Raw genomic sequence first — 18,103 nt, 5'->3', positions numbered from 1 at the left:
AGACGTGCATGGAGTCAAGTCTTGAGATTACTGTCATTGCTTTAAGCCCTTTTAATCCTCTACACTTTTCAGTGAATACCCTACACACACTCCTGCCTCAGGGTCTTTTCAATTACTGTTTCCTGGAACACTCCTTTCACAGATATAGAGGTAAGTCACTCCCTCAATTTCTCTTAAATCTCTGCCCAAATGCCACATGATCAGAGAGAATTTCCCTGATAGGTCTGTTTTACACAGCTTCCCTCCCACCTCATTATTCATCTTTACCCTGCTTTTTTTCTTCTTTCTCATCTCCAAATAAAGTAGACTCCATGAAAGCAGGGATCTATTCTGTTTTGTTTATTGCTGAATCCCAGAGCCTAGATTATATCATGTAACACATTTTATAAATTTTACTGAATAAAAAACAGTTTAGACCAGTTCTTTATGCCTCATTTTAGGGGGGCTAGTGATAAATTATGATCTACTGTAAGAAAACTGTCAAGATCCGAACAACTTTCAATTAGGGATCAGATTTGTTCAGTGCGTATTAAGAAGAAAGGAGAAAGACCACAGGGGTACAGCAAGGCAGACGTTGGTTCAACATAAGGAAGAACCTACTAATAATTACACTGTTTGAAAAGTTTTTATTTACTTTTCTGTAGTTGTTCATATAGAATGGATAGCCACTTGAGGGCTAATCATAGAAGAAATCAAACATCGTGTGCAAATTGGATAAGATTACTTCTAATCCCAGTTCTTAAAAGTGTATGATTCTGTATTCACTCAAAAATTAATCTGTTCTATAAAATGCTGCCAGACATATGTATCCATTATGTTAACACCCTAAACCAGGAGTTGGCAAATTGTAGCTCGCAGACCCTATCCCACCTGCCACCTGCTTTTTGTAAATAAATGCCTGGGAACACAGTCATGCCCATTTATTTGATTATTGTCTGTGGCTTCTTTCATATGACGATGGCAGAGTCGAGCAGTTACTACAGTAGATTGGTGTCGCTGCATTCATCTGGCCCTTTACTGAAAAAGTTTGTCAGTCCCTGTCTAAACCAATAAACTGCCAAAAATAATGAATGAAAACCTATCTCTGTATGGTCTCCCAGATACTTCGTTGTTACTACTATTGCTATTACTAGTAATTGTGTGAATTGTGTGTATTGCTGGTAATTGTGTGAATTGTTGCATCAGTCAAGACCCAACCATAATATTAAATATCACTCTAAATATTTAAATATTGGGGATTTGATCAGGGAAGTGGTTACGTGGGTGATAAAAGAGGCTGAGACGCCGGTAGATCGTCATTAACAGAACGATACCACCACTCTTTGCAGGAAGTCACAGGAAGAGGTAGTTTTATCAAAGCCCAAAGGCTAGAATCATACAGCAAAGAAAAAAAAAGTTGGAACCATAGGGTGACGGTAGGTGGTTTGTTGCCTAAAGTCGAGACCATGAAAAGTTTCTGCTTCTGCCAGAGATGCTGCCCCGGGCAGAGAGATAATGAAAGGACTGCCGTTGCTTCTCCCATGGGTGCCTTCTGCTACCTGAGCCCAACCCGCAGTCAGCAGGCACTGGGAAATGGAGGCTGCCAGTCTAATGACCCTGACGCCCAGAGTAGAGGAGGAAGGGGCAGAAGGACTCCGAGGACCCCAGGCCCATGATCAGCACAGCTGCTGGTCATTGTGGAGTGCTACCAGTATGATAGGTACAAAGCTAAACATTTTACATACCTCCTCATCTAGGGATAAAGACTAATATTATCTGTTTATAGATGAGACTTGGAGAATTAGATAAATTAGGTAGATCATGAACTAAATAAGTGATTCAGTTAAAATTGAATCTAGATCTACCTTGTTCTTAAACTTATACTTTTAGTCCTCTTATTTAATAAATGAGAAAAAAGTGCTTTGGGGAAGATAAGGAACTTGGAACTGGTTAATGACAAGGTAAAATCTAGAATCAAGAGTTATGATTAGGTTGTTGTACATCATCACAGAGTTAAAACCTTATGCTGTTATTGTAGCATTCAGTGAGTGTCCAGGGGAGACGTCTACTCATATGGAGGAGGTGACCTTATTCTCTTAAAGATTAAGTAACCTTTCTTTGCCCCAGTTTAGTCTGAAGCAAAATGGGGATTACTAATTATGATTACCTCCTAAAAGTGTTGAGAGGGCTTAATAGATAATGCATCTGAAGACTTTTGAACACGGCCACAGGAGTAGGCGGTCAGTAGATACCAGCTAGCTGTTGTTATGATTAATGTTTTAATTATGCTGACTTTGTGAGTGATTATCACAGGAAAAGAGTAGAAGATCCAAAATTTTATGAGATGTTATCCAACTGCTTTGTTCAACAGTAATATCCTCTTTTTGGACACTTTACTTCTAATTAGGGGCACCACCAGAAGAGAAAATTCTGTATTTTTTTTTAAGTGAATGGCCCTTATGGTACCTTAATTTACTAATTCAGGGCTTTTTTCATGTACTTGAGTCATCTGATCTAAGAAATGTCGTCTATTATGCTTTGTCTTTAGGGTGGTGTTTCCCTACCTATTCCCATTATATGACATTTTGCTTCCTTTCCCCATGACTTTACTGGGCTTCATTCTTTTTCTTCTTATTATTTTCCCTTTGAAATCCTGTTCCTTTACCAGGTCAGTTCCTATAATACTTTGGCACATGCACAAGATTTTCTTCATCCTCAAATATATCCCTAACTAATCATGCAATACATTGATTTTCTGTTTATATTACTTCAGCGCCTACAGATAACCTGTAGTATGCTGTCATATACTCTATGTTGCCTGAAATAGTAGTTTTTCCATTTTTTATCTTGTTTCTACAAATAAATTGGTAGCCATGCTTGAGTAAACTTTTAGGTGTTTGGTGCTTTACAAATATAAGTATTATGTGAAAACTTGTAGCTAGAGATGAAATTATATTTTTTGAAATTAATAATGTTTGCTTAAAAAGTAGTCTTGCTGCATGGCAAGGCCACTGAAAATTTTTGTCCTTGTGTGGGATTCCCTGAAAATGACTGAAAAAGGAAAGTTTTCCTTTGAGCCAAAATTTAGCAGACCATGAAACAGAAGATCCTGGAATATATCCTTCCAGGATAGTGTACTATGTAATCTATAATTATTTGTTTTTTTTTTAATTCTTTTAAAGGCAAGCACGAAAGGCAATTTGACAAGCAGAATTATTAGGTTTGGCATTGCAGTGTCATGTTTTTAATGTGCTGAAAACATTTTAAAATGCTAGGATCATAACGGTAGAACTGCTGCTACCATTTTTAGAATCTGAGGCTTACGACTTGGTATGGTAGAAATTTGAACCATAGTATATGGGAAGTAGTGATGATCATGAAAACATTGTCACATTATGCTCTATTATTATTGCATTTACTTCAAAGTGAGCATTCATAATGCACTGAACTGGGAAACTGTACACAGCAACAGGTCCAAGGGAGGGTACTAAAAAAGCCCTCAGAGTGATCCCTGAGAATGCTTGCAACATACTAGCTGTTTATTCACAATGAAGTGTTTTCATGGAGTGATTTGTTCTGTTCTCCATTTTTAGGGAGAATTTTCTCAGTGTTTCAAAATCTGTAACTTTGTTTTTTAAGTACTACAGCTGCAGAACTCTGAAAGATAAGTCAATTTAGGTCATATTGCTAAACACTATGAGATGTTACACTTTGAATTTTTTGTGAACTCAAGAGGTTGAGTTTTGGATGATCCTGTGGTATTTGAAAATCTAGGCTTAACTAGATTGGCAAGATTTTTTCTTTAAAATTTTCAGATAGAGTAGCATTCCATACTTCTTAAAAATAAACAATCTTCCTCTTCACCCTTTCAACATCTTCTCATCCCCAGAAACATATATATGCTTTGGACCAATTTAGCATTTTATGTGATGTTCATTGGTTAAATGCAACTCTTAGTAATTCCAAACTCCTTGAATTTGAAGATGTTTAGATTTGAAGCCTAGCATTTTGCCCAGTTCATTCCATGTCTTAAAATATGGTCTTCATAAGGGCTAGACAGTAAACAGTATAGTAGTAGGCCTCCAAACCACAATTAATAGTGCTGAATGTCATGTTGATTCCTTAAAAAAAGAACTGGGAGCAGCTGTGGCAACTGGAACTCAAATTCTGTTACCAAAAGGAATTTTTATTTTATTTTTTCCACCTAGTTTTTATATAGATATCTGATGGAGTGCTTGCAAAGTGAGTGTGACATGCATCTGAATATAAAGTTATATGGAATCTGTCTAAAACTTAACTTTGTTGAAATTACTTCAGTTATTACTTCGGTGGCTAAGACTACATTTCAGACACTTCAGTCTGAATACTAACTGTAAGAGTAAAGCTAATGTGATGGAGTTCAGGCAATTTTAATTTTAAGGGACATTGTCCCTTGGTTTTGGTATTTTCCAACAATTGTACTATTTATGATTTTATTTTATTTTAGCCATGTTCTTTGGGGTCCCGAGATTTTCGAGAGAAACAGTGTGCAGACTTTGACAATATGCCTTTCCGTGGAAAGTATTATAACTGGAAACCCTATACAGGAGGTAATGTATAACCTAGCAGAGCATTCAACATGCTTTAGAGTTTTGAAAATATGAAAAATATATGTCCGCACATACATTCATGCACATACTAGTAAAAATTAGTGTTTGCAAATTAGACCATACAAGTTCTGATGGTACGTAAAGGTCATACGTTTTAGTTTCCCTTTAACAAAGCTTATATATTAGTACAAATTATCAGAACCCTTTTTTTTTAATTTCTTTTTTTAACAAGGTAGAAAGTTCCTAGAAAGGATATCTGCACATACATGAAGCCATATAATAATTTTGAGTTCTGCCTGAGATCCTTGGGGTATACATTACATTTATAATCATTGAATATTTGGAATTATTGCCCTAAAAACAAATTATAATAACGTAAGTCAACTCAAAAGAGGCCAGGAAAATCAGCATTCTTTCTTGGTCAAAGGCCAAGGATCTCCCCACAGATTATTATTCATCTTTTTACTGTTGGGAAACATTTTTGCACTTTAATATGGGCATGTATCAAACATTAGTTGTTGAGGAAGCATAAGACATTTTTTCTTAAACTCTCAAATCTGAACTCAATTTTGTGGAGATTTTCTCTTGGAAAAAAATTGAATATACTTTTGAAAAACTTGATTTATTGTTTGTTTTTCCAACATTTTGTTATAAAAATTACCCAATATATAGCAAAATTAGAACAATTTTACAGACACCAGTATACACATCACCAAGATTTCACTATTAACATTTTACTGCACTTTCTTTAATGTCTTATCTCTCTGTCCATAGATCCATCCATCTTATTTTCTGATGCATTTCAAAATACTTTCAGTTATCAGTGTACTTCCTTCTAAATACTTCAGCATGTATAACCCTAATCAGAGTTCAATATTCGCTTACATTTTTCTTTTGAGGTAAGATTACATACCATAATATGCACACATCTTAACTATACTGAGTTATTTTTTAATTTTTCTTTATTAGAGAAGTTGTGGGTTTACAGAACAATCATGCATAAAATGCAGGATTCCCATATACCACCCTATTATTAACACCTTGCACTGGTGTGGAACATTTCCCTGAGTTTTTGACAAATGCATAAAATCTGTAAATCCCAAACATATTGAAAACTAGAGCATTACTATTCCCTCCACAATGCTCATAATTCTCGTAACCCTCATCGTCCTTCTTAGTCAACAGTTGCCTCTACCTCCTTCTCTGGAAGCACCAATCACTGTTCTGATTCTTTTTTTCTCACCATAGATTAGTTTTACCTGTTCCAGAACTTCATATAAATGAAATCATGCTGTGTATACTCTTTTGTGTAAGATTCCCTTAAGCATAATGTCTTTGAGATCCAGCCACATCATTGCATGCATAAGTGGTTCATACCTTTTTATTGCTGAGCGGTATTCCATGGTATGAACCATGGTTTGTTTCTCCTTTCTCCTTTTGATGACCTCCTGGGCTGTTTCTAGTTTTTTTCTGTTATGAATAAAATTGCTATGAACATTTGTGTACAGTTCTTTTTATGGACATATGTTTTCATTTCTCTTGGGTAGAAATACTGGGTAATAGGGTAGGTATGAGTTTAGTTTTAAAAGAAACTGCCAGATGTTTTTCCACAGTGATTGTGTACCATTTTGTACTCCTACCAACAATGTATGAGAGTTCTGCTTGCTTCATAACCTTGCCAACATTTGGTGTTGTCAGTCTTCTACTGGAGGTGTGTAGTGGTGTGTCAAGGCAGTTTTAATTTGCATTTTTCCAATTAGGTTGTGCATGTTTCAGTGTGCTTATTGGCAGTTTTATATATCTTTTTTTTTTTTTTAGAGTTTTCAAACATTTTCTCTTTTTTTTTGTATACCGTATGTCGGGGTCACATTTCACTATTTTTCCATGTGAGTATCCCGTTATTGCAGTACCATTTGTTGAATATTTGTTTGTTTGTTTTGCTTGTTTGTTTGTTTTTTGGGAAGTGCATGGGCTGGGAATTGAACCCAGGTGTCCCGCATAGCAGGCAAGAATTCTACCACTGAACTACCCTTGCACCCCTCTTTGTCTACTTTTTAATTGGGTTCTTTATCTTCTTATTTTTGAGTGGTAATCATAATCATTTGTCAGGTATGTTTTTATTATTATTTTCTCACAGCCTGTGGCTTTCCTATTTTTTAATGGTGTTTTGGAATGAATGTAAGTTTTTACTTTTGATGAATTCCAGTTTATCAATTTTTTGCTTTTATTAAAATTATTACATTCAGTGTCACAGTTAAGAAATCTTTGCTTACCACAACTCAAAAGATATTTTCTGTTAAAAGCTTTATGGTTGTAATCTTTACAGTTAGATCTATGACCTGTCTTAAAATAATTTGGGAGCCTGCTGTGTATTTCTCGACTCCATTTTCTTTCATTTATCTATTTTTCAACCCTCCCTACTCCTCTGACTTGATTACTGTAGGTATGTAGTTAGTCTTCAACTTAAATAGCGTAAATTCCTCCAACTTTGATCTTGTTTTTCAACGTTCTTTGGATACTCTTAAGTGCTTTTTATTTCCATATGATACTTAGAATCAGATCGTTAATTTCTATAAAAGCTCTGCTGGGCTTAAGATTGGCATTATGTTGAATCTGTAGATCAGTTGAGGGATAACTGAGATATTAACAGTATAAAACTTTCCAATTTATAGAACACGATATACCTCTCCATTTGTTTATGTCTTCATTCATTTCTTTCAGGTAGGTTTAGTAGTTTTAGATGTAAGGTCTGCATATCTTTTGTTAAATCAATTCCTGAGTAGTTTATGTTTTTTGACATTATTGTAAGTAAAGTTTTTCAAAAATTTATTTTCAATTGTTTGCTCCAATATATAAAAGTAAAATTAATTTTTGTATATAAAAATTGTGTTCTATGATCTTTCTAAATTTCCTTGTTAGTTCTAATACTTGTTTTGTAGGTTAGTTATGATTTTTTAGTAAATGGCCCATTTTCTGGAAATGGAGGCAGTCTATTTCAGTATTAATCCCTTTTTTTTCCCTTCATTTTCTCCCCCTAATGCACTGACTAGGTCCTCCACTACAATTGTGTAACTATGATTGTATGTTTTTCTTCTTTATGTTGTTAAAATGGCGAATTAACTTGGTTAATTTTACAGTGTTAAATCAACCTTATATTCCCAGGGTAAACCCTGTGTGGTCATGGTGTGTGATATTTTTTTGTCTATATTATTGGATTCAATTGCTAATATTTTATTAAGGATTTTTGCATCTGTGTTCATGCAAGATATTTATTTGTAACTTTTTTCTTGTCTTGTCTTTGACAAGTTTTGGTTATCAGAGTGACTCTGACTTCAAGAAATAGAATTCTTATCCATTTTTTAAAAGTTTGTAAGATTTATAGTATTTCTTCCTTAGAATAGATTTCACTAGTAAAACCATCCGGGCCTAATATTTTCTTATGTACTAAGTGAAAGTTTTGTTTTGTTGCTTGTTTGTTTTTAATAAATTAACTTCTTTAATAGATATAGAACTATTCAGATTTTTAATATCTTCTTTTGTTAGTTTTGGAATTGGTACCTTAAAATGATTTATCTGTTATATAATTTTTGTTCTATTTATTGACAAAAAATTGATCATAATGTTCTATTGTTGTTCTATTTGTTATCTGTAGGATCTGTAATGGTATAGCCTCTTTCATCTCTACTACTGATAATTGTATTTTGTCTCTTGTTTTTTCTTGGTCAGTGTTGCTTGAGATTTACCAATTTTTTTTTGTATGCTGTATGGTGGGAGTCACATTTCATTATTTTTCCATGTGAGTATCCTGTTATTGCAGCACCATTTGTTGAATTTTTGTTTGTTTTGCTTTTTTGTTTTCTGGGGGAAGTACGTGGACCAGGATCAAACCTGGGTCTCCAACATGACAGGCGAGAATTCTACCACTGAACTATCCTTGCACCCCCGAAGTTTATCATTTTTTTTTTTTTACGTGATTTTTTTTTTTTTTTTTTTTTTTTTGCCATGGGCAGGCACCAGGAATTGAACCTGGGTCTCCAGCATGGCAGGGAGAACTCTGTCTGCTGAGCCACTGTGGCCCGCTCCCGAGGTTTATCAATTTTATTAATCTTTTTAAAAAGAGCCAACTTTTGGCTTTGGAACTCTTTGTTGCTTTGTCCTTTTTCTATCTCATTTTACTTTTATATTTGTTGTTTTCTTCTTACTTTGTGTTTATTTTACTCTTCTGATCCTGCAAATTTTCTAAGCTGTATTTTAATTTCCTTCAGTTAAAAAATATTATTTATGTTGTGATTTTTCTTTGAATCATGGGTTATGTTCTAATTTCTAAGTATTTGAGATTTTTCTGTTGTATTTTTGTTATTGATTTATAATATAATTCCACTGTGATTAAAGAATACTCTGTATAATTTACATTTTTAAAATTGAGACTTGTTTTATAACGCAGTTCATTGTTCAGCTTGGTGAATGCTCCATGTACATTTGAAAAGAATGTTTTCTGTAATTGTTGGACATAGTATCCTAAAAATATCAATGAGGTCAAGTTGTCTGATAGTGTTCAAATTTTTTATATTCTTACTGATCTTTTTTTGCTATATTTCTTCTAGCAATTACTGAGAGAGGTGTTCTAAAATATTCTCCTATTATTGTATAACTTTGCCTTCTTTTTGTAAGCTTTTGCATCATGTATTTTAAAGTTCTTTTATTAGGTGCATATAACATTTGGGATTGTTTGTCTTACCATAGAAGAAGTAAGTATCTGAAATGATTCACAGATTGGATAAGTCACATCTAGATAATTGTGTGTTTAGTTAATTAATCCCAAATTCATAATAAACTTTAACTGAAGCTAATGGATTAGTACCACCTTCTATTTAGAGCCCTGTATTATGTCCCTTCTTGAATTGATAAAGAGGAATCTCTTATGAAAACTCTTTGTAGTAGAGGAGACTGAACACATATTCAGCAGCACTCCTAGAATAAATGTGTAACTATTATCATCACACAGTATAGGGTCAAAGGAATACTACCCTAGAATTGATATGTCCTGTCTCTCAACTACTCCCATACATAATTAATATAATGTTAAAATTGAACTAATAAAAGACTTTAAAAAACTCTCTGTTTAAAGATTGTTGCATAAAATGCTGCATTAAATCCCAAAGCATTACAATTAAAAAATGAGAAAACTATATTGGTTAATGGAAAAAAGTTCCCAGTAAAATTCATGGAAATTTAGAGCAATTTTGTTTATGAGAATTTACCAAAAAGAATATATGTAGCTTGATTTTAAGCTCATAAAGAAATTAATTTTTTGATATTTTATGTTCAGTACAACATAATTTATCATTTCCCTAAGCCTAACAGTAACATTTTAAATTTTATAGAAGATCTATAGCCTACAAACATTGAAATTAGAAGAAAATATGGACTTTAGGCCAAAGGTTGTAAAAGGATGGTCCAGGGACCAGATTTTACCTACAAACATGTTTTAGCCTGCACATCGTTTTCAAAAACTTTGAATCAATTGCCAATATTTAATGATCAGAAGATTTCATACTTTAAAAAACTTTTCTTGAAAAATCAGAATATCTTGCAATATTGGGCCCATCTTCTTGCATGACAACAATCAACTATAACAGTGACCTCCTTTAGATAAAATGTGCTCTACTTGTCATGTTCTAGAATGTGCTCTACTTGTCATGTTCTCCGTCACTCAGTTTATTCCCCTCTTTTACTCCGCATACATTCTCCATACATAAATCTGACTTTTACCTTTGCTGGGTCCATGGCAAATCATTTTGTTTTGCTGCTCTATTTTTTTTGTTGTAAGTAATCTTCTTTCTTTTGAAGAGATACTTTATCAGCACAGTTCGAACAAGGCTAAACTTGGTTTAAGCTTTCATGAAACAAAGGTTCAACAGAGTATAAGTCAGGACTTCAATCAATAATTAGATATTTATAAACTGTAGTTCTTTCACATGCTGTTTTCAATAAATTAAATCCACATTCATAGCTACTTTTCTAGTATACTGTAAAATAGTATGTATCTCCTTGTTTTTTAAAATTGCTATTATTATGCCTATTTTCACTTCAACCTCAAATGTACATTTCAATTATGAAATTAAAATGCTCGGGCTATTATATGCGTTCATTCACAAAACAAAATTAGATATTGCTTTACTTACTCAAATTTAATGCTATATTTAATATTTATCTTAGATTTATGTCATAGGAATTATTCAAATTTCTATAATTAATTTTATCTTTGATTTGCTAATCTCATAAGAATTTATCTCCATGCTGATGCCAAACTCATATAATAGGATATGTTTAAGACATGTACATATTAGTTAATTTTACAACAACCATATCTCTGCTTGAAGTAGCAGAGTTCTCATATCCACTTCAATAATAAAAGGAATGTTTAGCAGAAGTTACTGTTTATTACACAAGGGAATTAATTGTCTTAAGTGTCTTATAAAATTTATTTTCTTAGTTCATTTTAAAAAATAATTTTTACTACATTTAATTCCAACACTCAGGCAGCTCTACTGTAATCCTTTTTGACCTAAGCAATATTATAAATTTATTAGAAATATCTGAAAAATTTAACTGCTCAGCAGGTCCTCCTTCCAGTTGCATAAGCAATGAAAATAAGCATACAATTTTAGCAAAGGGGGAAAGAAATGTAAACAAGAAGGTGTATAGGAAGGAAGTGATATCTATATGAATTATAAATTACTATAAATAATACTGAATCACTGTTCATTAGGAGAACAACCCCACTAATATCTCTTTTGCTATGTCTATCCAGGTGGGGTAAAACCATGTGCGTTAAACTGCTTGGCTGAAGGTTACAATTTCTACACTGAACGTGCCCCTGCAGTGATTGATGGGACTCAGTGCAATGCGGATTCCCTGGATATCTGTATCAATGGAGAATGCAAGGTTGCTTAGACTATGAATTTCACCCCTTTTTGTTGGCGTTTTTTGACTTTTTCTTTTCCTGAGATAGCAGCTCCTAATTAATACCATGTTCAGTTTTAATAAAGAGAGGCTGATTATAGAGAAATTTAATGTCCAATAATGATGGCATAAATATAATTAAAGAAGAGAACCCATGCATATTCAAGCACCATGCAAATGTGATTTATTCTGGTGTTCTACTTAGATTTACAGTGATTTCTAGAGATATGTAAATATTTTGGACTTTAATTTCTATTTTCTTCTATACTGTTTATAAACAAGATGATAGAAAGAGAGAAGGAAGGAGGATTCAACTTTAATTCATCTGTCCACCATATGTTCTTATTGGAAGATTATTTGATGGATTTCATGGCATAATTTTTACTCGAAGTGTGAAACAACTATGCTCCACCTTTTTTGTCTCCTGTTGAAGAATTTTCAATGTTTTTCATTATAGAGTTAGTCTTTATCTTATTGAAGCATTCACTTCAGGGAATTAGCAAGACTACTTGGGAATTATAGGAGATAACTGTGCTATTTTCTTAGATTTACATATGAATCTTAAAATAAGAAGAAAAGCATGTAGGTAACTGTGAAAGCCACCATTCTCATAATTTGTTTTTGCTTGCTTGTTCCTATTCATTTAAGAAAACCCAAAACTAAGTCCCAGAACCTGAGAACAGAAACATACAGCATACTTTACTTAGTCTCTCAGTTTCTTGCAAGCTACTCTAGCTACTTGCCTCCAAATGAACAATCCAGTTTATGTGTGTTTATTTTGTTTCTTTAAGGAAAAAGTTTTCTGTGACAATAGTCAAGTTTATTAAGATATAAAAGACTTAGATACTGGTTTAATTCAGAGAAAGCATACTTGGTTTCAGTGGCTAAAAGTCAAATGTACAAATTCAACTGCCAAAATGTGTACCAAACATATATTTTAAAGTTTATGTTTCTATGATTAAATCTAAAAAATGAGGTGAAGTTTCAGTTTCTTAAGTTACATGCTTACATCTCCTTTTTCGTTTATGGCAATTTTATTCAGCCAGTGGAAACAGGTATTCACTTGAAGAGATTTACCCAAGTGCGAATTCACAATAATATTTGACACTAACAATTGGATATCCGAAAAGAATGGTTTAGAAAGGGCAAACCATAAAGCGTAGTCAGGGCTCTTGCTCTCATAACCCAGTGAAGGACCGTCACATCTGAAGTATATGCTACTTTTCTTGGTTCTTCCATTTCCTGATGCAAAGGGTGTAAATAAGAGCCTGTTGTTAACAAATGACAATATTTTAAGAGTTGGAGTGTGGTATCTATTAATGGAGTCTAGGTTAAATCCTTGTGCAATCACAATTTTACAAAAACTTATGTTTTAAGAAGTGTTAGCTAGAACTTATTGGAAAGTGAAGGTAAAAGTAAAAAGAGGAAAATATTTCTTGTTCTGATTTTCTTTACTGGAAAAGTAAGTAGCTAAATAAATAATATGTATTTGATTTAGTTATGGGTCCAAGAATTCCTCTTTATGACACACTGAATATTCTTCTCTGTTTTCAGCATGTAGGTTGTGATAATATTTTGGGATCTGATGCTAGGGAAGATAGATGTCGAGTCTGTGGAGGGGATGGAAGCACATGTGATGCCATTGAAGGGTTCTTCAATGATTCGTTGCCCAGAGGAGGTGAGTGTGTAGAGAGAACGCTTCCTCACACCTCTGGTGTACTTGGAATAGCCAAAACACTTGATTCCCTACCTTATTTTTAAATTTCATCATTTAGGTAGGCAAGCTTATGTTTTTCCCAAGTTGCTTTCGTCCTTTAAGTATTAAATATGACTTCATGTAGGATATTTTTAAAATATATTATTCTCTCTATACTAATTTATTTAGTCACATCTCTTTGAGATGTGCGTTCCAACATCTCGTTGAAGTGAGGGCCATGTGTTGAAAAGAAAAAAGATGGGCCATGTTATACATATTGAGACTTTAAAGATATCTTGAGATGATTTTAGATAAAAAGAAAAATACTCTAGATGCACTCATGCTCTTAAAGGGGAATTTGCCATTATTTTGTCATTTATAAAGTACAAAGTCTAAGAATGAATTGAAGAATAAGGAAACTGTTTTTACTTAATGGTTACTAAATAGTTGTTTTTCACTTAGGCTGCAGATCCTGATTATTACTGGTTATCTTCTGTGTTCCAGGCTACATGGAAGTGGTGCATATACCAAGAGGCTCAGTTCACATTGAAGTCAGAGAAGTTGCCATGTCTAAAAACTATATTGGTAAGTAGCATATTTTTCTAGATTTTAAAAGTTTATGAGAAAAAGCAGCACAATATCATGAAGGAAAACACATACTAATTTGAGGTAGAATATATTTTTTTTTCCATAAACATACTGAGGTGGTTAAAATGAAGGGAGTTTGGGCAGGTAACAGTGGCTCTGTGGCAGAGTTCTCGCCTGCCATTCCGGAGACCCGGGTTCAATTCCCGGTGTCTGCCCATGCCAAAAAAAACCAAAAAAGCATGAAGGGCTCCAAGTTTTATAGGTCTACACATAAAATGCTCAAAATAATTGGGTTAATTATTTGAATTTTTTAAATCAATATGGCTGAGGTATAATTTATATGGAATAAGTGCATCCATTATAAATTTACATTTATTTAGGTGTTTAAATTTTCTCAACAGTCTTATTTTTTCAGAGTATAGGTCATGAGCACATTTCGCTAAACCTGTCACTAAGTATTTCATGTTTTTTATGCTATTGTAAATGGTATTGATATTTTAATTTCAGTTTCCAATTGTTTGTTGTTAAATTGCCCTCATATCTTATGACCTGCTTACATTCACTTATTAGCTCTAATAGCTGTTTTATAGATTCCTTTGGATTTTCTACAGAGATGATCATATCATTTCTCAAGAAAGACAGTTTTACTTCTATCTTTCTAGCTCTATGCCTTTTATTTCTTTTTCTTGCCTTGTAATAGTGGTCAGGATCTTTAGTACAACATTGACTAGATCCTTTCCTTGTTTCTGATTTTGTGGTGGACACATACAGTCTTTCACCATTAAATGTGTTCATTGGAGGAGTTATGTAGAGGCCCTTTATTAGGTTAAGGAAATTCTCTTCAATTTCTAGTCTTTTGAGAGGTTTATTGGTGAATGAATGTTGAAGCTTTCTGAATATTTTGTCTTGACCATGTGTTTTTTCTCCTTTACCCTGGTAAAAAGGAAGTACTTTGATTGGTTTTCAATTTTAACATAAGATTCTTGGGATAAAATCCATTTGTCAGGGTGGGGTATCTTTCTTACTTATTCCTAGAATTGATTTGCTAATATTTTTATAAGAATATTTACATCTATGTTCATGAGGAATATCGATCTGTAGTGTTCTTTTCTTGTAATGTCTTTGCTGATTTTGCTATCAGGATAATACTGGACCTGTCATATGACTTGGGAAGTGTTCTTTTTTCTATTTTCTGAAGTAGTTTGGGTAAAATTGTTATTTTTTCTTAACGTTTGATAGCATTTACCTATAAAGCCATTTGAACCTGGAGTTTTCTTTGTGAGAAGTTTTTAATGAAAATTCAATTCCTTTAATAGCTATAATATTGTAGAATTTATTGGCATAAATATCCCCTATTATCCTTTCAGTATCAGCAGGATTTGTAGCAATGTTTTTTTTCATTCTTCATGTTGATAATCTGCATCTTCTTCCTTTTTCTTGATCATTCCAGTGGAGAGTTAAAATTTTATTATCTTTTCAAAAAGCAAGCTTTAGTTTTTATTGTTTTCTTCTTTTAGTTGTCCATTTTCTATACATTGATTCCCAACCTTCTCATTATTATTCTACAACTTAGTGTTTAATTTGCTCTTCTTTTTCTAGTATCTGAAATAGAAATTTAGATCATTGACTTGTAAATCTTTCTTCTACTCTAAAATAGTCATTGGGACTATAAATTCCACTGTTGCACTGCTTTAACTGCATCCCACATATTTTGATATGTTGCATTTTCGTTATAACTCAGTTTAAAATATGTTCTTATTTTAACTTGTTCTTGTGAATCATTGGTTGGAAAGTATTATTTAATTTCCAAATATTTGGAAATTTCCCACTTCAGTTATTATTTTCTCATTTAATTCTATTTTGATTAGAGAAATATAATTTGAATTCTTTTAAATTTGTTTCATTTTATGTCACAGTGTATGGGCTAGTGTAGTGAATGTTACATGTACAGTTGAAAAAAATTTCTATTCTGGTACTACTAGGTTTAGTATTCTGTAAGTGTCAACTAGATTGGTTGGTTGATAGTTTTGTTCAAGTTTATTTTACCCTGCTTACTTTCTGCCTTCTGTTTAAGTAATAACTGAATGAATTGCGTTGACATTTCCAACTACTATTGTGAATTTGTTTAGTTCTCCTTTAGTTTGTGTGTTTTGTTTCATTTATTTTGGAATTTTCTTATTAAGTGTAAAGACAGTTAGGATCACCACATCTTCTTGATATATTGACCATTTTATCAATATTATGTGTTCATGTTTAACCCTGGAAATATCCTTTGCTCTTAAGTCTACTTTGTCTAATATTAACCCAGCCACTCTAGCTTTCTTCTGATTAGTTTATGCATGTCAATCCATGTAAATCTTTTCCCATCCATCCATTTTTTACATCTAAGTGTCTGTATTTAAAACATGTTTCTTATAGACTACATGTAGTTGGGTCTTGATTTCTAATTGTGTCTAACAATCTTTGCATCATTAAATTGCATTCTTTATATGAGGGTTGGTGGATTGAAAAAGAGTAAATATTCTTGCTTTGCAGGACATACAGTCTCTGTTGCAGCTACTCAACTCTGCCATTGTAATGTGAAAGCTGACATAGAAAATATACAGATGAGTGGATGTGGCTGTATTTCAATAGAACTTTATTAACAAAAACAGTTGGTGGGCTAGATTTGGCCCATGGTCTGTGGTTTGTGAACCCTTGGCCTAGCTCATTTACATTTAATATAATTATAATATCATTGGATTTAAGTCTGCCATCTTGCTGCTTTTTTATTTGCTGTGATTGTTTTTTCCCTTTTACTCACCTACTCTTCTTTGGGATTAATCAAGTGTTCTGTAGTATTCCATTTGATCTCCACTATTGGTTTATTAGCTATACTCTTTTATTCTATAAAATTGGTAGTTGCTCTAGGGCTTACAAAGGTATCTATAATTTATCACAGTGCACCTTCAAATAATATTATACCACTTCATGTATAATATCAGACCCTTACAATAGTTTACTTCCATTGTCCCCTTCCATCCTCTGCAATTTTTGTTACGTTTCACTTCTTCATGTGTTGTAAACACAATATATTGTTGTTATTTTTGCTTTAAAGAGCTAATTGCCTTTTAAAATAAAAAAATATTATAATTACCCACATACTTACAGTCTCTGGTAGATTTCCTTTCACTGTATAGATCTGAATGTCCAAGTGGTATGATTTTTCTTCTGCTTGAAAATTTCCTTTCACATTTCTTTTAGTGCAGTTCCATTAATTCTTTCAGCATTTGTTTATATGAAAAAGTTTTCTATGTTTCTCCTTCATATTTAAAGGATGTTTTCACTTGTTAGAGAATCTTAAGTTGACTTTTTTTTGCAACAAAAATATATCATTCCTTCAAGTTTACATTATTAATTTTAGGATAATACTTTGGTCATTTTTATGTTTGTTCTCCTGTACTGAATGTATCTTTTTTTCTTTGGCTACTTGTAAGATTCTCTTTTTATGACTTGAATGCAGGAATTTAATTATGATGTGTTTTGGTGTGTTTTTTTGTGTGTGTTTATCTTGCCTGGATTTTGAGCTTCTTGTATTTGGAGTTAAAGTTTGGAAAATTTTCAGCCATTAATTCTCCAAATATATTTTTCCTCTAATTTTTCTGGGGCTCTAATTAAATGTATGTTAAACTTCTTGATATTTCCCCATTTCGAGTCTAATCTTTTTAAATTTTTTTTTCTCGGTAGTTAATTTGGGTAGTTTTTTCCCATATGGTCACATTTGGATAGTTTCTCAAGTTAACTGATATCTTCTAAAGTGTCTATGATGCCCTTACTCATATCCAGTGATTTTTCAGATGTTTTAATTTTCATCTCTAGAAGCTCCATAATGTGTTCATGCATGTGTGTTTACATGTATGGGTGTAAGTGTGAGTGTGTATCTTCCAGTTTCTTCTCCTTATGTTTTCCTTTAAAAATCCTTCAGTATATTTATAATAGCTGTTTGAAAGTTCATTTCTGCTAGTGGTCTTTGTCACTTCTAGATCTGCTTTTTCTCTTCTTCTTCTTGTTTTTCTCCTGGTTTTGATCAGCTTTTCCTGCTTCTTCCCATTTCTGGTCATTTTTGGTGGATCTTACACATTTGCTGAGTGTCTGGGTTTTGTTATCTTCTTTTAATGAGTGTTCAGTAACTTGTGGATCAGCTTCATCCTTTTGAGGCTTGTTTTTAAGTTTTCTTTGGGTGAGTCCAGAGTGCCTTTTATTCTAGAGCTTGCTTAACCTATAGTGATGCTATTGTTGGATCTCT

General features: G+C 33.0%; 1 protein-coding gene and 1 non-coding gene across 2 annotated transcripts in view; one reads left to right on the top strand and one right to left on the bottom strand.

The window, feature by feature from the left end:
* The window catches only part of ADAMTS6 (ADAM metallopeptidase with thrombospondin type 1 motif 6), a 361,538-nt gene that overhangs the window by 282,000 nt on the left and 61,435 nt on the right, over positions 1-18,103 (top strand). The window contains exons 14-17 of the mRNA XM_077117302.1: positions 4,466-4,568; positions 11,383-11,516; positions 13,089-13,212; positions 13,735-13,815. Of these exons, the coding sequence (XP_076973417.1) occupies positions 4,466-4,568; positions 11,383-11,516; positions 13,089-13,212; positions 13,735-13,815 (442 nt within the window). The remainder of the gene's footprint in view (positions 1-4,465; positions 4,569-11,382; positions 11,517-13,088; positions 13,213-13,734; positions 13,816-18,103) is intronic.
* On the bottom strand, positions 6,533-6,603 carry TRNAS-GCU (transfer RNA serine (anticodon GCU)). The gene has a single exon. It is a non-coding gene; the product is annotated as a tRNA-Ser (tRNA).

This window comes from Tamandua tetradactyla, chromosome 9 (assembly GCF_023851605.1).
Source record: "Tamandua tetradactyla isolate mTamTet1 chromosome 9, mTamTet1.pri, whole genome shotgun sequence".
Classification (NCBI taxonomy): Eukaryota; Metazoa; Chordata; class Mammalia; order Pilosa; family Myrmecophagidae; genus Tamandua; species Tamandua tetradactyla.
The sequence above is the reverse complement of the archived record's forward strand: the minus strand, read 5'-3'. Positions and strand labels throughout refer to the sequence as shown.